Raw genomic sequence first — 25,079 nt, 5'->3', positions numbered from 1 at the left:
GTCCAATGAGAGTTGTTTGTTTTCACATTCTGTTGCAAAACATTTTGCGGCGGTGTGTCCTAATGAACACTACCATGAAGAGCTTTACATATCATGATATAACAGTATTATCTTATATGAAATGTGCAGCAGTGTCTGGTACAGACCACATTTTAGAGGCTCTCACAACATCAGGATGGGCTCGATTGAGAAGCGACTCCGGCCCCACTCTTCACAATCCCTCATCTATACAGATCAGTGGTTCTGTGCAAGTGCTGCTCCATTCCAATGCTCCCCAATGAAACTGGATGAGGGTTATCAGGGACCCCACCTCCAACTAGGAGAGAATGGGTGTGTTCCAGGTTGTCTTTTGCAGTCATGCTGCACATCCCAAAAGACTACTCTATCATAATAAAGTGGCACCTGGGACGTGCCCTATAGCCTTGCTGCTATGGCAACCCCCCCGCTGCTATGGCAACCCCACCGCTGCCCTGCACAGGCCAGTGGATCACGTCTTAACTGTCAGTGTCACCGTCATGGACGCTGCGTGACTGCCGTGGCGAGTCGTGTGTGTGTGTGTGTGTGTGTGTGACCTTCACGTCCCCACATACAAACCTGGAACTTGATAATCTGAGCGACCAAGCGCAGTCAAAGAGCCTGGTGGAGGTCGTTTGTGATGATTTCAGTTTTTAGGGGGATGACTCATTGTGGCTTATAGTTTTACAGAATTAGTCCAAAATGGCACCATATTCCTTATGTCGCCTTTCCAATATGGCTCTGGTTAAAAGTAGCGCACTACATAAGGAGTACCATGCCATTTGGGATGTAGACATAGTCCACCGTTAACGTATAGCTGCATAGAGTAAGAGCGCGATGGAAAGAGAAAAGAGGGAGGGCAGTAAGGTCAATGTGATGTACATCGATGTATGGGGCAGTGATCTGTGTGACCATTTGACTGAGCCCACGTGGATATATTAATTAATAATATGTCCGATGGCAACATGCTCCTGACATACACACAGACAGTTAGACACATGCACGCTCACTCTACACAACGCCAATACATAATCACACAAACACAGCAGCATGTGTCTTAGGAATTATGCTACACACTAGTCCCTCTGACTACAAAATGGCCACTCCTTCTTCAGTCAGCCTCCTTTGTTCTTGATTGACTTGTCCTACTTGACCAAATGTCTCCCAAAGCAATCAAATAAATACTCTAAAACATGTATTTTCTTAATTCCAAATCAACCCCTAGCCCCTACCGTGTACAGGCTACACGCCTATACACTCCTATAGAGCTGTCTGTTTCTGAGATAATTTGGCAGGTAATGGCTTACTTTTACCTTTTCATTTAGCTAGGGTGTAAATATAGCCATATTGATTCCACCGATCTAACCATCCAATCCTCTCAGATCGACAGGAGTGAGTAGGGGGCTAGGGGTTGATTTGGAGTTGAGCAATTATTCCTCACCTCATCAATTATCCCTTCTCCCATGTTGGGTCTCTTTTTGAAATGATTGAGCAACCCGCCTTGACCACCTCCTCTCATTCCTCCTTATCCCCCTCTTCCCTCCTCCTCCTGTGTTTTGGTGGTGGCAGTGCCCTCCCCGGTCGCCTGGCACCCGTGCTATAATTAGAGCGCCGCCTCCCAGAGATATTCCTGTCTCTGCTCTCTCACGCTTTCTTCCTTTCATTCCTCCCTTATTAATTTTTTTTTTCACTGCCTCTTTCTTCAGAAGCAACAGGCCTAAGTCTTCCCTCATTCAATATCTTCTCTTGCTCCCATTCCTCCCTTTCATTCCCTCATCTTTCTTTTTACTGCCTTTTTCTCCAAGACAGGCCAACGCTTCCCTCGCTCGACCCTCGACAGTGTCCCTCTGTATATTGGCCTTAAGTATATTTATTGCTACGTGCACTGTGAAGGGAGTTATTATATGCGTATTGCTTTACAACAGTTTCAATCAACTATGACCTGACATTTGGAGAATTTAATCAGTGCTGGTCTAAATGTTGATTTGGGCTTCGATTTAATCCGCTTGCTCAAAATTGCGTTGTTGATTATAGTTTGCAGTTGTTTTGAAGTATCTAATATCTCTAAAAGGTCCTCTTTGTTTCATGAACTAAATAACTTAGCTGAACTGTGAGTAGCATGGCGTGTGTGTGGTGTCAAGAAGGACTGGGATATTCTTGGCAGTGCCCTGCTATTCCCAGTTCCTGTTTCCTTGTCCCCACCATTACCTAGGGTTGGTTTCCTGCATTTGTGTGATGCCGGAGGAGACTTATAGCCTACTGTGTGAATGTGACAGTAAAGGAACATGGCTCTGTGTGTACATTTTTGAGTTTGTGTGTACGGGTGTGTTTGTCTCACACTCGATTCGTTTTGTACATCTCTCCCGTGTGTGTGCATTTTAATCTCACTTGATTAATTGTGTGTGTTCAGTGCCCCACTAAAACATGTGGGACGGGTAAGCATTGCATCACTGCACGGGTATGCTGCTGACCCCATAAATTACCTTATTTCTCAGTATGGGGAGCTAGTTCTTGGAAACATGCAAACATGTATCATACATACATTGACTTCACATAGTAGACTTGTTCCATTGTGGCTCAGTTGGTAGTGCTTGTACTAGGCTTGGGTGGTATCCAGAATGTTATACTTTCATTCCGACCTAGTGCCATACTGGCATAATTGGTAACACCGTCACTGAACACAAGGGGTGCCGTTTTCAAACCCCACTGATACTCTGTAATCCAAAGGTTAGCAATGCTAACAAGTACCTGTAAAATCACATAGAAAATGCTAACGGTCGCATTGCGAACATTTTGTACAGTTTCCGACCTAAACTATACATGACTTAAAAATGCTACTCAGTTTGCTGCACGCACAAAACAAATATTAGCCAGCAAGGCTCTTGATACAGGAGGGATTTCTCTGTTACCAAGCCTCCCGAGTGGCGCGGCGGTCTAAGGCACTGCATCTCAGTGCTAGAGGCGTCACTACAGACCCTGGTTCGATCCCAGGCTGTAACACAACCTGCCGTGATCGGGAGGCCCATAGGGCGGCGCACATTTTGCCTAGCATTGTCCGGGTTAAGAGGGGGTTTGGCCAGGGTAGTCCGTCATTGTAAATAAGAATTTGTTTTTTAACTGACTTGCCTAGTTTAATCAAAATGAAAGTGAATTCTTGTTGGAAGAAGCTAACCACTAGATAGCTAACTAGCTACTAAATCAGCAAACCAAATGCATAACTGCAAAGCATTTAGCACATTTTAGACATTTTATCTGAATTTCTTTCTCAGATTGCACTGCAGTAGGACATGTATCTGTCTCGGTCTTTTGTCTTTTCCTATTCCAGTCTTTTTCGTATATATCTTAATCTCACTTTCTATCTAAGTATACTTTTTTCCGATTAATCGGAATGCTGATTAATTAGGGCCGTTTTCATAACAATCGAAAATCTATATTTTTGGACACGGATTTGGCCGATTTAAAAATAATAATAATAATAATTTAAAAAAATTATTTAAAATAACATTTTAAAAAATAAAATAAAAAAATAATATATTTATTTGACACCTTTTTTATTTAATTGTTTTAACTAGGCAAGTCGGTTAAGAACACATTCTTATTTTCAATGACGGCCTAGGAACGGTGGGTTAACTGCCTTGTTCAGGGGGCAGAACGATTTTTACCTTGTCACCTCTGGATTCAATCTTGCAACCTTACGGTTAACTAGTCCAACGCTCTAACCACATTGCACTCCACGAGGAGACTGCCTGTTACGCGAATGCAGTAAGCCAAGGTAAGTTGCTAGCTAGCATTAAACTTATCTTTTAAAAAAACAATCAATCATAATCACTAGTTAACTACATATGGTTGATGATATTACTAGTTTATCTAGCGTGTCCTGCATTGCATATAATCGAAGCGGTGCATATCGTTGCTCCAACGTGTACCTAACCATAAACATCAATGCCTTTCTTAAAATCAATACACAGAAGTATATATTTTTAAACCTGCATATTTAGCTAAAAGAAATCCAGGTTAGCAGGCAATATTAACCAGGTGAAATTGTGTCACTTCTCTTGCGTTCATTGCACGCAGTGTTTATGCAACAGTTTGGGCCGCCTAATTTCCCAGAATTTTACGTAATTATGACCTAACATTGAAGGTTGTGCAATGTAACAGGAATATTTAGAGTTATGGATGCCACCTGTTCGATAAAATACGGAACGGCTCCGTATTTCACTGAGAATAAACGTCTTGTTTTCGAGATGATAGTTTCCGGATTCGACCATATTAATGACCTAAGGCTCGTATTTCTGTGTGTTATCATGTTATAACTAAGTATATGATTTGACAGAGCAGTCTGACTGAGCTACAGTAGGCAGCAGCAGGCTCGTAATCATTCATTCAAACAGCACTTTCTTGCGTTTGCCAGCAGCTGTTTATGGCTTCAAGCCTATCAACTCCCGAGATTAGGCTGGTGTAACCGATGTGAAATGGCTAGCTAGTTAGCGGGGTGCGCGCTAATAGTGTTTCAAACTTCACTCGCTCTAAGACTTGGAGTGGTTGTTCCCCTTGCTCTGCATGGGTAACGCTGCTTTGAGGGTGGCTGTTGTCGTTGTGTTCCTGGTTTGAGCCCGGGTAGGGGCGAGGAGAGGGATGGAAAGCTATACTGTTACACTGGCAATGCTAAAGTGCCTATAAGAACATCCAATAGTCAAAGGAAATACAAATGGTATAGAGAGAAATAGTCCTATAATAACGACAACCTAAAACTTCTTCCCTGGGAATATTGAAGACTCATGTTAAAAGGAACCACCAGCTTTCATATGTTCTGAGCAAGGAATTTAAATGTTAGCTTTTTTACATGGCACATATTGTACTTTTACTTCAACACTTTGTTTGCATTATTTAAACCAAGTTGAACATGTTTCATTATTTATTTGAGGCTAAATTGATTGTATTGATGTATTATATTAAGTTAAAATAAGTGTTCTTTCAGTATTGTTGTAATTGTCATTATTACAAACAAAAAAAACGTCTGATTTAATCAGTATTGGCTTTTTTGGGTCCTCCAATAATCGGTATCGGCGTTAAAATCATAATCGGTCGACCTCTAGTACGGAGCTGCTAATTTATAATCCTTGTAACTGGAACTTCCATCAGGCGCTAGCCAGCGAACTAGCTACTAGTCTTTGTTAGCCACGGCTAGCGGTTCTTGCTTTTTTTCCCCCCCAGTCATCAGCCAATCTTAGCTCGGACAACACCTGCCAGTGTGCACAACACGATATCAACCCAGAGCATATCGGACTTCTTCTCTCTACCATATCACCGGATTCCTGCCGCTCTGGATCATTACACCGGGTCATTACTCCGGATCATCGCAGCTAGCTAGCTGCTAACTCCTCTGTCCAGAAGCAAGCACCAGCTAGCCTTGAGCTAGGCCCATATACCAGCTAATTCTAGAGCTACAATACCTCCTTTGCCAATTGGTCTGGACCCTTTATTGTCGACATGGAGCCCTGCCGATCCATCACGACTGGACTGCCAACGTGATCGCCCGATGTGGTCTCAACAGGCTATTCTGTTATGATGTTGCCGAAGAACCAGCTACTAGCCCCGATCCGTTAGCTTTTCTGAACGCTGTGCCCCCTGCTTGCCTAGCGTAGTAGTGACTACCGAACAGCACCCTGACTCACCTATTTCTGTAGAACCTTCAGTCCCGCTCAAAATGCCTTAGATAGCTTTTTCGTCCCACACAGATGCGGCCACCTCACCTGGCTTAACTTGTCCCTCCAGAGACGAAACCTCTCATCGTCACTCAACGCCTAGGTTTCTCCACTTTACTCACATCCTACCATACCCTTGTCTGTACATTATGCCTTGAATCTATTATAATCTATTCTATCTATTCTATTCCCAGAAATCTGCTCCTTTTATTCTCTATCCCCAACGCACTAGACGACCAGCTCTTGTAGCCTTTAGCCGTACCCTTATCCTCCTCCTCTGGTGATGTAGAGGTTAACCCAGGCCCAGTAGCCTCTTGTTCCACTCCTATTCCCCAGGCACTATCATTTGTTGACTTCTGTAACTGTAAAAGCCTTTGTTTCATGCATGTTAACATCAGAAGCCTCTTCCCTAAGTTTGTTTTATTCACTGCTTTAGCACACTCCGCGATGTCCTTGCAATGTCTAAATCCTGGCTTAGGAATTCAGAAATGTCCATCCCCAACTACATTTTCCGCCAAGATAGAACTGCCAAAGGGGGTGGAGTTAGCGTGCAGAGTTCTGTCATTGCTATCCAGGTCTATGCCCAAACAGTTCGAGCTTCTACTTTTAACAATCCACCTTTCCAGAAATGTCTCTCACTGTTGCCGCTTGTTATAGACCCCCTCAGCCCCCAGCTGTGCCCCTGACACCATATGTGAAATAATTGCCCCCCCCCGTTTATCTTCAGAGTATGTACTGTTAGTTGACCTAAACTGGGATATGCTTAACAACCCAGCCGTCCTACAATTTTAAGCTAGATGCCCTCAATCTCTCACAAATTATCATGGAACCTACCAGGTACAAACCTAAATCCGTAAACACGGACACCCTCATAGATATCATCCTGACCAACCTGCCCTCTAAATACATCTCTGCTGTCTACAACCAGGATCTCAGCGATCATTGCCTGTGTCCGTAATGGGTCCGCAGTCAAACGACCACAAAAAAACACTTCAGCGAGCAGGCCTTTCTAATCGACCTGGCCCGGGTGTCCTGGAAGGATATTGACCTCATTCCGTCAGTAGCGACTGCCTGGTTATTATTTAAGTGCTTTCCTCACTATCTTAAATAAGCATGCCCCTTTCAAAAAATGTAGAACTAAGAACAGATATAGCCCTTGGTTCACTCCAGACCTTAATGCCCAAAAATATCATGTGGTGTACTGCATTAGCATCGAATAGCCCCCGCGATATGCAACTTTTCTTTTTTTAAATTTTTTTTATTTTTTTAATTTTACCCCTTTTTCTCCCCAATTTCGTAGTATCCAATTGTTGTAGTAGCTACTATCTTGTCTCATTGCTACAACTCCCGTACGGGCTCGGGAGAGATGAAGGTTGAAAGTCATGCGTCCTCCGATACACAACCAACCAAGCCGCTGCTTCTTTAACACAGCGCACATCCAACCCGGAAGCCAGCCGCACCAATGCGCCGGAGGAAACACCGTGCACCTGGCCACCTTGGCTACCGTACACTGCGCCCAGCCCGCCACAGGAGTCGCTGGTGCGCGATGAGACAAGGACACCCCTACCGACCAAGCCCTCCCTAACCCGGGCGACGCTAGGCCAATTGTGCGTCGCCCCACGGACCTCCCGGTCGCGGCCGGTTACGACAGAGCCTGGGCGCGAACCCAGGACTCTGATGGCACAGCTGGCGCTGCAGTACAGCGCCCTTAACCACTGCGCCACCCGGGGATATGCAACTTTTCAGGGAAGTTAGGAACCAATATACACAGGCAGGCTAGCTTTTTCTTTGCTTTCCTAACAGAAATTTGCATCCTGTAGCACAATCTCCCCAAAATATCTGGGACACTAAAGTCCATGGAGAATAAGAGCAGCACCTCCCTACTGCCCACTGCACTGAAGCTAGGAAACCCTGTCAGCACCGGTAATCTACGATAATCGAGAATTTCAATAATAATTTTTCTACGCTGGCCATGCTTCCTCCTGGCTACCTCTACCTGGTCAACAGCTCTGATCTCTGTACCCCCCACAGCAACTTGCCCAAGCCTCCCCATTTCTCCTTCACCCAAATCCAGATAGCTGAAGCTCTGAAAGCGATGCAAAACCTGGAACCCTACAAATCAGCTGGGCTAGACAATCCCCCCCCCCCCCCCCCCCTTTGAAAGGGGGTGACACTCTAGACCCGAACTACCCTGCCTTTCTAAAATCTTTGAAAGCCAAGTTGACAAACACATCACCAACCATTTTGAATCCCACCGTACCTTCTCCGCTATGCAATCTGGTTTCCGAGCTGGTCACGGTGCACCTCAGCCACGCTCTAAGGTCCTAAACGATATCATAACCGCCATAGATAAAAGACAATACTGTGCAACCGTATTCATCTACCTGGCCAAGGCATTCGACTCTGTCAATCACCGCATTCCTATCAGCAGACTCAACAGCCTTGGTTTCTCAAATGACTGTGTTCTGCAATGTTCTTCATCTCGTAGCATATTACAGAAGTTGACTGCAGGTATGTAAAGTAGCTACAAATATGTATTAAACGTTAACAAAATAGTTCACACACTAGGGCTGTTCCCGACAGGAAAAAATGTTGGTCGATTTACGTCATCTGTTCTTTCAAATATTTTTTTTTTTTTTTACATTGATAGAGAACCGTATGGGTTTTAATAAAATCAAATATATTCATTGAGCTTGTCTGATGCTTTAATATACTTTAATATACTCTTTTAAATGGATTAACTTCTATATGTAAAAATAGCATAAAGCCAACAAATGAAAATATTGCAGCCTACAGGTAGAAAATATCCTGATCAAAATAAATATCCTATGAATCACATTGGCTACGCATGGCCCGACTGCAACTAACTTGAAACGTATCAACTATTAACTTGGATCCAGCCCGAAGCTTGACTTGCAACATTGAATAAAATATTCTGGGCTCTGTTTCCCACACCAGTGAGCTCTGGACAGACAGTTGTAGGCTATTTGGCAGGGGTTAAGGAGCAGTCCTTGACTTGGGCAGGAGCTGAGTACAGACACCTCAAATGTTCTACTGCTTGAGCTTCTATTCCTCTTGTGGAGCTACTGCATCTACATATAAATAGTAAATATTCCTTTGTGGAGATGGTTGTCCTTCTGGAATGTTCTCCCATCTCTGCATCACTCCACCAATCAGGCCTTTATGGTGTAGTGGCCAGACGGAAGCCACTCCTCAGTAAAAGGCACATGACAGCGCGCTTGCAATTTGCCAAAAGGCACCTAGAGACTCTCAGACCATGAGAAACAAGATTCTCTGGTCTGATGAAACCAAGATGGTTTGGCCTGAATGCAGTGTGTCACGTCAGGAGGAAACCTAACACCATCCCTACAGTGAAGCATTGTGGTGGAAGCATCATGTTGTGGGGATGTTTTTCAGCATCGGGGACTGGGAGATTTTTCCGGATCTGCTCAGGACCTCAGACTGGGGCGAAGGTTCACCTTCCAACAGGACAATGACCCTACGTACACAGCCAAGACAACGCAGGAGTGGCTTTGGGCCAAGTCTCAGAATGTTCTTGAATGGCCCAACCAGACCCCAGACTTGAATCTGAACGATCATCTCTAGAGAGACCTGAAAATAGCTGTGCACAAATTTCTACCAAGGCACACCTGTTAATTGAAATGCATTCCAGGTGACTACCTCACAAAGTTGGTTGAGAGAATTCCAAGCGTGTGCAAAGGGTGGCTACTTTGAAGAATATCAAATGTAAAATTTATTTTGATTTGTTTAGGACTTTTTTGGTTACTACAGGATTTCCATGTCTTTTTCATCGTTTTGATGTCTTCACTATTCTACAGAAAATTAGAAAATTGTAAAGATAAAGAAACCTTGAATGAGTAGGTGTCTCCAAAAATACAGTGCATTCGGAAAGTATTCAGACCCCTGACTTTTTCCACATTTTGTTATGTTACAGCCAGTCTTATTGCTTGACAATGAGGTTGTCAACTGTCATCATAGGGACACAGTAGCACATCTCGACCAGATGGGAAAAGACATCATCGTCATGGCCACGGCAACCAGTCTTCCGTTCCGGGTGCAGGGTGTAATTGGAATGTTGGCAGGCAGGGTGTGAGGGAAACGAAGGGCTGACTGCCCTCTAATCACTGTAACACACTCCCACAGCCAACCTACCCGGGGATCCGGTCCCAGAACCTAGCACCGATAGCATTACAAACACACACACACACACACCCCAAAGACCAAGCACATGTACCATTTTCCCATAGCGTCCAACCTGTATTCCAAACAGAACAAGGCTCTGTCCTACAGGGCAGTGGTGGAAAAAAGTACTAACTTGAGTGACAGTAAAGATACCTTAATAGAAAATGACTAAACTAAAAGTGAAAGTCACCCAGTGAGATACTATTTGAGTAAAAGTGTAAAAGTACTTTTTTAAGGTACTTAAGAAAAGTGGTGGAAAAGGTACAATTGTCAGACTTGAGTAAAAGTAAACGCTATTCATCAATTTCTTTTATTGTGCAAACCAGATGGCACAATTAAAAAAATATATATATATATCCTTTTGATTTAAGGACAGCCAGGGGCACACTCAACATTCAGACACAATTTACATACGCAATATGTGTTTAGTATCCACCAGATCGGAGGCAGTAGGGATGATGGGTGCCTGAATTGGACCATATTGCTCTTGTGCCTGAGCATTTGAAATGTACCGAGTTCTTTTGGGTGTCAGGCAAAATGGGTGTTAAGTACATATTTTCTTTAGGAATGTAGTGGAGTATATTAAAAGTAGTCAAAAAAAGAAATGTTTATATACATATATCCAAGAAAACTACTTAAGTAGTATTTTTATTTGTTTGTATGTCAGACTGACTATTTTTTTTATACAAGGCCTCTGGCTATTTCTCTTTCCTCCCCAGTCATTGTTGATGTGCCTGTCTACTCAGTATCTGACATTCTTATCGATCTGTTTATGGTCTGTCTCTACGGCCTGGCTGCATCTAAAATGGCATCATATTTCCTTTAGAGTGCACAACTGTTAACCAGAGCACATTTCAAACACAGCCAGGGACCTAGACAGACCACAGTGTTGTACTAGTAGTGCACTACATGGGGAATAGGGTGCCATTTCGGACGCACCCGGTGTCTCTGGTGGGTAGAGACAGGCAGAGGACACTCCAGACTCCCGGGTCCGTACACTCTCAAGACATAATAGCTGATCTCGGATGACACTCGCTCCGCCAGAGGGTCTCCCTAGGTCTGAAGCTGATCCCAGATCCCAGTGGCAGGCCGGGGACACTCCGATAACACCACCGCAACAGAGCCACAATTAATGCCGCCCCGGGATTGTGGGACTGGTTCACAGAACAGGGCCCGGGAGGATTAAATCAATGTGTGTTTGATGATATTATACACTTGTTCTTCGGTGTGTGTTTGCGTTTATGTACGCCACAACACGTGCGGGTGTGCATGTGCCTTTTCATGCTAATAAAATGACAAAGCAGAGGATGGACCAGCTGGAAGAATTATAACCCCTGGTCAAAACCCACGAGATCCCCATGCAAACCAATGGGAAGCACACTATACCCATTGGTCGAGCTAGAGGAATGGTCAGTGACCCACCAATAATAGCACATTGACACATTCTCACTGGACAATAGGTACCAGCAAGGTTTTCTGTTTAACCAAACGAGTCAATACTGACGCAATGACTGTGGCTCTTAGATACAATATGGAGCAAAGATAACGTGTGCTTAAAGATGTGTGATAGAGACCTGGTATGTTTTGTCTGGTTTCAGTATAGGTCACTGAACGAGGTCACCCGACTGAAATGAGGTCATGATTCAATTCAAATAACTTTTTGTCCTGTGTAGGGCTAACCCCATTTTTAGTCGACTGGTGGATTGTTTGGTTGGTAGGCTGTTGGTTGACCGATACTGTTTTTACTCTTGAGTAATGTCTTTGACATCTTTCTCGGTGGACTAATCCATTGCGGAGGCCGCGGGGATTGCACATGAGTAGTACATTTACCATGAATTCCCATCATTTCTAATCGTCAATGTTTGTTTGGTTACCGTAATTTCTGTTAATGCAATATACCCAGGTCTGCTTCCCTTACACACTATCATAGAAAAACAATCAACGTGGCTTCTTGTCTCTGTGTAAGTATGTCGACCGTACGTTCCTACTAGTACCAGCAACCAGCTGGCTAGGCGCAGTCCAAAGATTATGCGTGGGTATAGGATTGTCTGACTTTATTTTCAGAAACGGACACTGTCTGTTTCATGGCCCACTTTCAGCATGAGGCAAATCTTCCCTGTGTTTTCAGGCGGTGCCGGCTCTATTGTAATGCGTGTTCTAGTTTCCATGGCTTCAACTTTTTGCCGGTGGAGATGTGCAACTGGGATCACTAACCGATGCAGTGCACCAGCGCCAAAGGCGTGATTGATGAGAGCAGTCTCCCATGTGCTGTGCTAGTACCAGCAGTACCAAGCATTGTATTAAGGTAGATTTACATTGGACTACTGTCATTTATATGTGAATTAGACTTAGGAGAAGTCTGGTCGAATGCCTTTCTTCCCGATTCTCCCAGAAAATTGCCCGATGTGCTATCACTTTACATTTGGTGTGCCGCGGTTGACCATTAATTGCACAGGTATAAATTGTTTGTTTGCCGTTTGGGGGGAAAACTCTTGATGTTGCGAGCTGGGACTGTTATTCCTGCATTTCCCTAAATGAAGCTTAAATCAACTGTATTAGCCTTTTTACTGTGTGCTTACGACAACAGTACATAGGTCTGTGTTACCTCCAATATGGTCTTTGATGGGGTACTTTACATGCAATATCTATTTCGAGTGTGCGGTAGTGAGACAACGGTGTCTTGTGACAGCAGCAGGAGGGTACCATGGGTGGTATCAGTGTGGATTGGGCCCTCTGTGGGATATCTCGGGCCAGGCAGCTCAGCGTAATCCCCCACCCAGCTTACTGCCGGCAGGCTGGCAAACCGATAGATGAGATTGCAATGCTGGCGATGGATGAGAGTGGGCAGAGGCAAGCGATGGAGCAGGTGGCTCAGGGAAAGCCCTGTCTCCTCATGTCCACTACTCCTCTGTTCTATTATTCGCTTTCTCCCTCCCGTCTTTCTCTCGCTCATGTTTTGAACCCTGCAGCTAGGAAAACCGTTAACCATTACTGTTCTATCTCTCCCGACTGGTTTGTGATCCAGGGTGAAGTTTTCCCAAGGTACATATCTAGGATCTGCTTTCCCTCCCCCAATCCTAACCTTAAACTTTTGGGTCAGCTTTGTATCTCCTGCAATAAGATCAGGGTCTAAGGGCAACTTCACCCTACTCCACTGGTGCTCAAAGTTTATGCACCTTACGTACATCACCTTACTTGAACCTCATACGCACAAAGCCTCATTGTCCATTTAAATCCTGCCCTCTTTCGTCTCTCGCTTTGTTGCTTTCTCTCTCTCTTTCTAACCTTTCCATTCCAAACAGTCTGATTTATAAGACTGCAGTGGGATTTGGCTGCTCCCCAGGCCCCCCCCCCCCCCCCAACTGTTTGCAGAGGGATGGAGAAGAGAGGGGGATGGAGAATAGAGGAAGGACATGATTTACAAGGCAAAAACAGATGAGGTGATTTTGAATACTGGAAAAGTGGTTTAGAGAGAGTGTGAGGGAGAGTGTTCACACATCAGAGTAGCGGGTAGGTCTAAAAGCAATATAGGGATTGCTCCACCTAGGCCCCTGTTTCAATTTCTTCACATTTAAGACACTTAACATCTAAGTGATGGGGGGGGGGGGGGGGAGCGACATGGAACTGGGTCAAATTTCAAACACATTCTAAAGGCCTTTATACATCAGCAGTTGTCACAAAGTGGAATTGGGTCATCGTGGTCTTTCTATAACAATAACCTTTTTCACACTATTGTCAACCTGAACTGTGCTCTTTTGGCTCGCTTTCCAGTGAGTACTGACTGGGACGATGGCCAGCCTGCTTTTGTTACGAACTGCTTCTTGCCAGCATGGTTTGAGTAGGGCATGGCAAGCTAACTATGCCTATATTCACTTTGGGCTGGAAACGGATATGTTAAGGGGCCAGTTCAGCTCGCTTTTAGTGACTGGACCTAGCAACGTGAAAAGAAAATAGCCAAGCAATATGGTTTGGGTTGAGATGATAATGTGGGTATAGGAGCATCATGTGTTATCTGACCCGATCTACAGGGTTCTCCAACTCCAATCATTTGGCGTGTAGACTTTTGATCCAGCCCTGCAGTAATGCACATTATTCAAATATTAAACTACCAGAATTAGCTGAATCAGGTTTGTCAGTAACTGCAGGGCTGGATCAAAAGTTGGAGAACCCTGTTCTACATCATTGAGTTCTTGTAGAGCAGAACTAAGACTCTGATCTTGCACACACATCACAAGGGAGGTGTACCTTTCCACTAGTGTAAACATACAGAGGAAAATGACATGAATGACAAGCAGATGTTTCAGCTGACTGCAGATCTACCCACTGGGGAAAGACATCAGTTCAACGGCTAGTTTTGAATTACTTTTGATCAAATTCAATGTGAAATCAGCAGAAATGTTAACCATGAAAATGGATTTAGTTTTAAAGTTGAGTGACGATGACAATTTCCCAAAAATCTTTTACGTTGATGACTTTTTGCAAATTTAATCAGTTTTCCATGTTAATTCGAAGTCGTCACATTTTCTGGTTGAAATGACATGGAACCACATTGATTAAGTTTTTATGGGCAGGTGGGACGGTAGCGTCCCACCTGGCCAACATCCGGTGAAATTGCAGAGCGCAAAATTCAAAAATGCCAAATTCAAATATTTAACATTCTTGAAAATATGTGTTATACATCAAAATAAAACTCAACTTCTTGTTAATCCAGCCGCTGTGTCAGATTTCAAAAAGGCTTTACGGCGAAAGCAAACCATGCAATTATCTTAGGACAGCGCCCCGCATACAAACACATAAAAATCATATTTCAACCAGGCAGGTGCGCCACAAAAGTCAGAAATAGCGATATAATTCATGCCTTACCTTTGAAGATCTTCTGTTGACACACCAAAATGTCCCACAAACATCACAAAGGGTCCTTCGATAATGTCCTTCTATATGTCCCAAAAATGTCCATTTTATTTGGCGCGTTTGATTCAGAAATACACCGGTTTCAACTCGCCCAACATGCCTACAAAGTATCTAATAATATACCTGTTAACTTGGTCCAAACATTTCAAACAACGTTCCTAAACCAACCTCAACCAATGTAAATAATCAATAAAATTTAAGACTGAATAAACTGTTTCCAATACTGGATAAACAAGCATGGGAAACAGTATTTTAAACCCTTTACAATGAAGATCTGTGAAGTTATTTGGAGTGTGTGTGTGTGTGTGATTTGAGAGAGAGCCATGTGTGCAAAGCTGTCAAGGCAAAGGGCGGCTACTTTGAAGAATCTCAAATGTAAAATATATTTTGAGTTTAAGTCATTTTTTTTGTTTTAGTTTTTTGAATACAACATGATTCCATATGTATTATTTCACTATTATTATAAAACAGTAAATTTAAGAAAAGCCCTTGAATGAGTAAGTGTCAACTTTTGACTGGTACTGTGTAAATATGTATTTAAAAGATTTATTTTTTTTTGCTACTCCTCAACAAAAGAACATCTTGGTTGACTGACAGCCTATCGGCCAAACAATTGACCAGTTGACTAATTGGGGTCAGTCCTACCGTGTTCAATGACTATATAGAGTAGCAGTCTCTAAGGTGCAATGTTGAGTACCGGGTGGTAGCCGGCTAGTAACAGTGACTAAAGCTCAGGGTAGAGTACTGGGCGGAAGCCTAAGTGACTATTTAACTGTCTGAAGACCTGGAAATAGAAGCTGTTTTTCAGTCTCTCGGTTGTAGATGATAGCAGGGTGAACAGGCCATGTAGCTGAGGTCCTGACTCCTTGCTGATCTTCTTGGCCTTTCTGTGACACCGGGTGCTGTAGATGTCCTGGAGGGCAGGCAGTGTGGCCCCGGGGATGCGTTGGGCTTAACACACTACCCTCTGGAGAGCCCTGTGGTTGCAGACAGTGCAATTGCTATACCAGGTGGTGATACAGCCTGATCGGATACTCTCAATGGTGCATCTGTAGAAGTTTGTGGTTGAAGAGGCACTTGCTCCTTTTTCACCACACTGTCTGTGAATGGACCATTTCAGCTTGTCAGTGACGTGCACGCCAAGGAACTTAAAGCTTTTCACCTTCTCTACTGCAGACCAGTGGTTTTGGATGGGGTGTGCTCTCTCTGCTGCCCACAATCAGCTCCTTCATTTTGTTGAGGGAGAGGGTATTTTCCTGGCACCACTCCCCCAGGCCCCTCTCCTCCCTGTAGGCTGTCTTGTCCATTTTGGTAATCAGGCCTGCCACTTTTGTCTGCAAACTTGATGATTAAGTTGGGAGATGCGCATTGCCATGTAGTCATGGGTGAACAGGGGGTACAGGAGGGGGCTGAGCATGCACCCTTGTGGAGGTGTAGTTGCCTACCTTCACCACCTGTGGTCATGCCATCTGGAACATGTCAACACAAAGCTGACTAGGGTCATGATGATTTTGCACCAAACCGAAAATTGACAAACGCAGAATGACTTCTTGAAGTTGTCCAGTAAAACACTCATTGTCGTTTTCCGTTGCAAAAGGTGGAGGCCAACCACCCTGTTTTGGAGTAGTTGGAAGGTCTATTTCCTTACTTTTGAGAGGCACTGGCTATTGTACCAGGGGACGTCTAGCAATTGCCCTAAGCTAGTGATATGCTAACTTCAATTATTACCCCGGTTTTGCGGGGGTGCGTGCTATGTCACTACAAGTTAAGTATAAATACAATAAATCAAAGATGTGTCAAATGTTATCCGGATTTGATAGCTAAGGGGATAGATGTCAAGATCAAGCTTCTTGGTTACGGCAGACATTCAATCCCGTCCTGGAGAGAGGTCCCTGTTACCTAAATGGGTTTGTGGGTTGCATTTTTTGTATTTTTTATAGCGCCACTTGTATGCCCATTGGTAATGCTGTATGCACTGGTATGGTACAGAAATGGTATGACTGGAAATCTAGATACCGCACAACCCTAGTTTACTGTACACACGGATGAATACATTCTCTCACACACACATACTTCTTTTAACCTGTTTGTGGGTTTTATAACAATCTGGCCTTAAATGGCCGTGTACTGTTAGAATCTCCACCCGGCACAACCAGAAGAGGACTGGCCACCCTTCAGAGTATGGTTTCTTCCTAGGTTCCAGCCTTTTCTAGGGAGTTTTTCCTAGCCACTGTGCTTCTACATCTGCATTGCTTGCTGTTTGAGGTTTTCGGCTGTGTTTCTGTATGGCACTTTGACCTCTACGAATGTAAGAAGGGCTTTATAAATACATTTGATTGACACTAACACAAGTGATTTCACCTGTTTTTCCACTGTCTGTATGTGCGTGAGGGATTTACAGATTTGCTTGGGCATGCGCTAGGGCATGTGGCCTAACAGGTTTGCTTGAAGGACATGAACTTCTTTAGGCGACACATCCGTCCCTCAGAACTACACTGCAATCTGATCTGTCTGAGTGTGTTTGTGTGTACACGTGCATGCCAGAATGTGTGCATGCATGCACAGTGCACGAATGGGCGTGTGCGCGTGCATATGAATGGGCGTGTGCGCGTGCATATGAATGGGCGTGTGCGCGTGCATATGAATGGGCGTGTGCGCGTGCATATGAATGGGCGTGTGCGCGTGCATATGAATGGGCGTGTGCGCGTGTCTGAATGGGCGTGGGTGTGTCTGAATGTGCGTGCACTGTCTGTGTGTGTGGATAAGGATTACATTGTGCATTAGCTCAGAAAAGAATCAAGTCCATTCACAGTATGTCATCCTCTACTTCACAAACATTTGTTTTACTGCCAAACCACTAACAAGATTATAGAAAAACACAATGCAATCAGTCTCTTTCTCTCCTCTCGTTCTCTCTCTTCTCCCTCGTTCCCTAGTACAATGCTGTCTTTCAGTCTTGTTTGTCCCCACCTCCCTTCTTACAGGATTCTCATTACAAGACCTCCTTACGCAGTAGCAATGGACACACATACGTGCTCACACAAACATACTCGCAGAGATAGATGTACACACATCAATGGAGTTGCATAATATAATTAGTACCCGTGAATAGGCATTGGATGGACAACAAAGGGGCGCGCACACACGTGAGCCAAGCCAAGCATGCATACCCCTTGGCAGGCTGGCAAACTACAGTACATGTTCTTTCTCAGTGCTGCCACCTGTAGGATATCGAGGATACATGCGTGGTGTACGCCGTCCAATGTGCGTGCGTGCCTGCATGTGTAAAAGCTTTAGGTTGGAGGTTTCATAAGAGACTGCAATGGTGCTGTGGGTTTTTCAATCACAATTCGGTAGGAAAGTCGACAGTAGCAATTATTTTCTCTCACCGTCAAAGAAAGCCTCTCTTTTTGCCATGGGTGTAGTGTGAATTTGCCCCTAGGATGCTGATCTTGGGTCAGTTTTGTATTTCCCACACAAATCTTAAAGGTTAGGATTGTGGGAGGGGAAGCTGATCCTAGACCTGTACTGAGGAGAAACTTCACACCGGAGCCTCATTGATGTAACAAGTCAATGACTGAAATGCCACCCAAACTCTAATCTGTGCATCTATCCCATATATTGGGCACTGGTCAAAAGTAGTTTACGAATAAAGGGTCTATATCTTTTCCCCTGCTTACACCTCTTTGTTCTCCTCTTATTCCTGCCTCCCACTTTTTTTTTTCTTGAATCATTACCCCGTTCTCTCCCTTTCTTACACATTTTCAGTTTTTCTCCAATCTTCCATCACTCCATTCCTCTCCATCCATTCCTTCTCCACATCATTCTGACATTTATGAAAAATGTATTTTTAAACATTCTTTGTATTATATTGTTCTATGTGTCATGTATTGCCAATTTTTTGTGGGGCATGTTTTAGAAACTGCTGCCATCTTGAACAAGTCTCCCTGGCAAACAACAATGACAGCAAACTGTATAAATAAAAGCTAAATGAAAGGAACCTAATTTCGTAAAATGTTGTATCAAATATTTTCTGCTGACCATTTGGATTTCTCACTTCTCACATGCCTACCGAATACCACGGAACGAGAGTAAATGAACAATTCTCTTTTTATGTCTCCATCCCTCCACTTCTCCCTCCCTCCCTCTCAAGGTGCCGACAGATGGTGGGATGGGCCTGCTGGCGGAGCCCCAGGTGGCCATGTTCTGTGGGAAGCTCAACATGCATGTGGATGTCCAGAGCGGCAAATGGGAGTCAGACCCTTCCGGCACCAAGAGCTGTATCGGCACCAAGGAGGGCATCCTGCAGTACTGTCAGGAGGTATGGAGATTGGGGTCGGATATGATACGATACAATAACTTAATATACACTCCCTGTCAAAAGTTTTAGAACAACTACTCATTCAAGTGTTTTCCTTTATATATTTTTTTCTTTATTCTACATTGTAGAATAATAGTGAAGACATCAAAACAATGAAATAACACATGGAATCATGTATTTACCAAAAAAAATCTAAATATATTTGAGGTTCTTCACTCTTCTTCTTGGTATGATAGCCCGTACACAGCTTAGAGGTGTGTTGGGTCATTTGTCCTGTTGATAAACAAATGATAGTCCCACTAAGCCCAAACAATGTGGGATGGCGTATTGCTGCAGGAACCAAAAATCTCCCATTTGGACTCCAGACCAAAGGACAAATTTCCACCGGTCTAATGTCCATTGCTCTTGTTTCTTGGCCCAAGCAAGGCTCTTCTTATTGGTGTCCTTTAGTAGTGGTTTCTTTGCGGCAATTTGACCATCAAGACCTGATTCATGCAGTCTCCTCTGAACAGTTGATGTTGATGTGTCTGTTACTTGAACTCTGAAGCATTTATTTGGGTTGCAATCTGAGGTTCAGTTAATTGCCAATTTCTGACGCTGGTAACTCTAATGAATTTATCCTCTACAGCAGAGGTAACTCTGGGTCTTACATTCCTGTGGCGGTCCTCATGAGAGCCAGTTTCATCATAGCACTTTATGGTTTTTGCAACTTGTATAGAGTGACCTTCATGTCTTAAAGTAATGATGGACTGTCGTTTCTCTTTGCTTATCTGAGCTGTTCTTCCCAAAATATGGACTTGGCCCTATTTGGTAAAATATCTTCTGTATACCCCCACACCCCTTGTAATAACACAACTGATTGGCTCAAATGCATGAAGAAGGAAAGAAATTCCACAAATTAATTCAACAAGACACACCTGTTAATTGAAATGCATTCCAGGTGACTACCTCATGAAGCTGGTTGTGAGAATGCCAAGAGTGTGCAAGGCAAAGAGTAGGGATTAGTAGGGATTTTGGTTACTACCTGATTCCATTTATTATTTCATAGTTTTGATGTCTTCACTATTATTCTACAATGTAGAAAATCTTTTTTTTTTAAATACAGAAAAACTCTTGAATGAGTAGGTGTTTTAAAACTTTTGATTGGTAGTGTATAATAATGTATTCCATTCAGCAGACACTTTTATCCAAAGGTGACTTAGTCATCTTAGCACATACCCATAGACTTCCATTCATTGCGCTACATGCTAGTCAGCATTAGCTTGCGAAACTACCTCTAACTTCCTGTATACTGGACACCGAGACGACGTGTTATTCACGAGTTCATCTGACTCTGGAGAAGTAAAGTGGCCTCGTTGGCAAAATCCCGAAGTGTCCATTTTAAGAGTGCTGGGCCAGTAACCTAAAAGGTCGCTACTTCGAATCCCTGAGCCGACTTTGATACATTTTCATATTTGTTCGTACTAGTTCCTCGTGGGAATCAAACCCACAACCCTGGTGTTGCAAGTGCCATGCTCTACCAACTAAGCCACATGGGACCTATACACTATAATACAACCACATGCAATGCAAAAATACTGCAAAGTGAGAACACACATGGGGGAGAAGGGACAGGGAGGGGAATGAGAGAGGGATGTATCCAAATGTATCGGCATCCTGCAGTTCTGGTAGGAGGAGAGCGAGAGGGAGTAGAAATGGTGTCTTTGGCATCAACCAGGACTGCCCGGAGGTGGGAGAGGAAGGGGGGATAGATGGGGAGGAGAGATGTGAATCAAGAGCTACATATTGCGAGGAGCTTGGGGGGGGGGGGGAGAAAGAGTTCAAGGTCAATACATGTAATTCATTTACATGGCACAATGCAGTTGAACTCTGAATTTTGTGATGATAAACTAAAGGGAGGGAGAGAAAGAAACAACCGAAAGGCATGTGCATAGAGAGGAGTTGGAGTGTAGTGCTGTTAAAATGGAGATTGAGAAGAATTGGGTCAGGGAAATGGTGGATAAATGATAAACCAATTGAAAGGTAGGAAAGGAGGGGTGGAGTGAGTTAGTCAAGTAATTGGATGAGAGGAGCAAAACAGGAGTAATACTTGGAGAGGTGGATTAGAGGAGAACTGAGAACAATTAAGAGGGAGAGGGGGATATGGAGAGAAGGGGGAGTAAAAAAAGAGAGCTTTGACCGGATGGTAAGGACGGATGGGAGGATGTGGACGAACGGTGATTGGAAGAGAGCGGAAAAGAGTGCTCACTGCCCTGTGAACGGATGGTGGGACAGAGGCGGAGGGACAGAAAAATCGTAGATAGAAAATGGGATGGGGGGGAAAGGAGATAATGATAGACTCCGTGTTTTTTCTCTCCCAGGTATACCCTGAGCTGCAGATCACCAACGTGGTGGAGGCCAACCAGCCAGTCAGCGTCCAGAACTGGTGCAAGAAGGGCCGCAAGCAGTGCCGCAGTCACCTGCACATCGTGGTGCCCTACCGATGCCTAGGTACAAATGCACTGTGTGGGGGAGGCTTGAGTGTGTGGGTGGGGTTCGCTGTGTGTAGGGGGGAAATATGTGTTGCGTGTATGTGAGGGGGGGGGGGGGAGAGAAATAGATTAATGTGTGCGTTTGTACTATTTGAATTCCATCCCTTAGTAAAAAGTGGTTATTTTGTTGTTGGCAGATGTTGTTTTTTTTGTTCTTATGTCTGTATATTAATTGGTTCTGTTTGTGTATGGTGCAGTGGGGGAGTTTGTCAGCGATGCCCTGCTGGTTCCTGATAAGTGCAAGTTCCTGCACCAGGAGCGCATGGACATGTGTGAGAGCCACCTGCACTGGCACACTGTGGCCAAAGAGGTGAGATCACGCGCGCACACGTACATGCATACAACGCTGATTGCGAGCCAGGCCTAATCGACGAACGTCAGTGCCTGACCTCACTAATGCTCTTGTGGCTGATTGGAAGCAAGTCTCCGCAGTAATGTTCCAACATCTAGTGGCAAGCCTTCCCAGAAGAGTGGAGGCTGTTATAGCATGTTTGTCAAGCAGGTGTCCACCTACTTTTGGGCATGTAGTGTTAGTGGAATTCTAAATTCCTCTGTATTATTTCCCAATCAGAATTAATTACTCTGTCAATGCATTCTTTGGGATTGTAAGACCCAATATTTTTATAAGAAATGGACAGAGCCCCGGTCTTAAAAGTCAGGTAACAGCGTTTAATTCAAGAGAGTACTCCGTACATACACATTTTACCACAGGTTATAAACTGAAAATGACGTCAGCGTTTCCTAAATGTTCTATCTCTTCATGACATCGGTAGAGAGGCCCTATAGTTCTCGAGCCTTCCCTCCTCTCCTAAAGCCAAGGTCAGTCACTGTAAATCAGCATTCTAGACAGTCTGGAGATAGTTCATTCATTTGTACAAAGGAACAGACCGTCATTGTTACTAAACTCCTGACTATATTATATACAATTGGGAATGGGAGCAAGAGAGAAAATTTATATATGTACAGTACATAATAGCATTTGGACTAGTCAGTCCTGATTGAAATGTATACATAATTAGTCATCATTGATAAAAATTCCCTTAACAAGTGTGTAATTCACAAAACCTGGAGCCGTATGAATCAATTATCTCAGAGTAGACGTGCCGATTTAGGATCCGTTTTGTCTTTTAGATCACCATGAATACAATGACATGGACGGGGGGAACTGATCCTAGATCAGTGCTCCTACTCTTGGTACGCACAGCCCTTGCTTTAACAGCCCCATCCCTCTCTCACCCAGTCCTGTGGAGACCGCACTTTGAATCTCCACGACTACGGGATGCTGTTGCCGTGCGGCATCGACCGTTTCCGGGGGGTGGAGTTTGTGTGCTGTCCGTCAGACAGGGAGACCGACAGCACTGAGCAGGACGAGGACGACTCGGATGTGTGGTGGGGAGGAGCCGAGACTGACTACACTGACAACAGGTACACACACAGGAGCTCATACAGTACTCCCTTACATTCATACTTATACTATCCTCGCCCCCAGGCTATTGTGCACAGTGCATATCAGCCTGGGATATCAACAATTCAAAGTTGGCCTTAGTGGGAGAGACCATAGAATTCTATGGGAGTGACCTACTGAGTAAAGTATTTGTCATTTAATTTGAGCTAATCACACAACTGCGAGGCTGACCATAAACTGAAGTGTGCATGACACAGGGTAGGGGGAAGGTGTTGTGAGAGGTGATTGATTGGTACATTAAGCCAATGCCTATGCGCCTGGAGTTTCTTTCGGTAGTGGCTAACAGCAGCGAAGTTTGACTCGCTGATCCACCAGACTTTTTGCCCAGTTGAGCAGAAGTGTCTGGGAATGAGATTATACTTATTATAGCACTCACACACACCCACAGTACACTCGCTCATTACCACGTTACTCACACACATCCTCACTCTCCCTCTTTCTACCTTCCTCAATCATCCCTCTCACAGTATGGAAAGGGGGGCAGCAAAGCCAGCTGGGTTCACACCCCAGCAGCAACAGGAGGAGGAGGAGACAGAGGAGACCGCCCCTGCCATGGTAGAGGAAGAAGATGATGATGATGATGAGGAAGAGGGGCAGGAGGTGCTGGACAACGACCAGGATGGAGACGGGGACGAGGACGACGACGACGAGGAGGAGGATGATGACGATGACGTCATTGATGAGCGTGACGATAGCGAGCCCACCACCAACATCGCCATGACTACCACCACCACTACTACTACCACGGAGTCTGTGGAGGAAGTGGTCAGAGGTGAGGGACTGGGAGGGCCAGGGGCCTTGTGTGTACATAATTTACTCTTGTCTATTTAAAGGTTGAGTGAGTGTTTGCAGGGGTGGAATTGGGGGGGTGCAAATCTAGAAACTCGCCACTAAATTAGTAGGAATTCAGCTAAATCCCCATTCCACCACCCATATTTCACAGTAGTGTATGACATTAGTGGTGTGTAAGTTCACACACCATTGGCATGCACACGCCTGTACGATAATAAGAATGTGTTCCAAATGGCACCCTATTCCCTATATAGTATCCCTATATATATCCCCATATTTTGACCAATGTAGGGAATAGGCCGGGTGCCATTTGGCACTCACCCTGTGTGTGTGTGCTGACGGCTCATTGCCCCCTACCAGAGGTGTGTTGGGCGAATGCGGAGACGGGCCCATGCCGTGCCATGCTTGCACGCTGGTACTTTGACCGCGAGGAGGGCCGCTGTGCCCAGTTCATCTATGGCGGCTGCGGGGGCAACCGCAATAACTTTGAGTCGGAGGAGTACTGCCTGTCTGTATGCAGCAACGTCAGTAAGTCAGTCACACAGACAGCGCCCTGTCTACCTGTCTGTCTGCGTGTCCACGTCTGAAAGCTAGCCTCTGTCATTAGCCCTCTGGCTAGCTAACTGCTAACCACGCTAATACTACTTCACGTTACATGCTAACCTCTGGTCTCACGAACCACCACTTGTACTGCCTGTCTGTCTGCTGCACTGTTAGCAAGTCGGTCACACAGACTACTTGTCTGTCTGCGTGTAGTGTCTATGTTGGCTAGTTACTGTCTGACTAGCTGTTAACCATGCAAGTTCTCGCTAACCTGTGGTCTCACTTAACTAAATCTTGTTGTACTGCCTGCATCGTCAGTCACACGGACAGCAGAGCTCCCTGCCTAACTGTCTGTCTGTGTTACACTGTTAGTGTCCACGTCTGCTAGCTAGTTTCTGGTTAGCCGTCTAGTTAGCGTCTGGCCCCTTAGTGCTAACTACACTAACCATGTCTCACTAACCACCACGCATTGTGTGTTTACTGTAGACTTGGGTGATATACTGGGGTGTTTCGAAATACAGATGGTATGATTTTCAATTACCGTTAAAAATAATTTGTGTGTAGACTTTTTTGGGGTGGGGGCACCCCCTGCT

The 25,079-nt window shown here is 44.5% G+C and overlaps 1 protein-coding gene across 3 annotated transcripts in view; it reads left to right on the top strand.

The window, feature by feature from the left end:
• LOC139413120 (amyloid beta (A4) precursor protein a) overlaps positions 1-25,079 on the top strand; it is a 40,987-nt gene that overhangs the window by 2,852 nt on the left and 13,056 nt on the right. For 2 of the 3 annotated variants that reach the window (XM_071160195.1, XM_071160196.1), the window contains exons 2-7: positions 18,988-19,155; positions 21,516-21,645; positions 21,884-21,996; positions 22,927-23,111; positions 23,619-23,923; positions 24,304-24,471. In XM_071160195.1, coding sequence (XP_071016296.1) covers positions 18,988-19,155; positions 21,516-21,645; positions 21,884-21,996; positions 22,927-23,111; positions 23,619-23,923; positions 24,304-24,471 — 1,069 coding nt within the window. The remainder of the gene's footprint in view (positions 1-18,987; positions 19,156-21,515; positions 21,646-21,883; positions 21,997-22,926; positions 23,112-23,618; positions 23,924-24,303; positions 24,472-25,079) is intronic. The other variant, XM_071160197.1, reaches the window with a different exon arrangement.

Source organism: Oncorhynchus clarkii, chromosome 7 (assembly GCF_045791955.1).
Source record: "Oncorhynchus clarkii lewisi isolate Uvic-CL-2024 chromosome 7, UVic_Ocla_1.0, whole genome shotgun sequence".
Lineage (NCBI taxonomy): Eukaryota > Metazoa > Chordata > Actinopteri > Salmoniformes > Salmonidae > Oncorhynchus > Oncorhynchus clarkii.
This window is presented reverse-complemented; position numbering and strand designations above follow the sequence as displayed.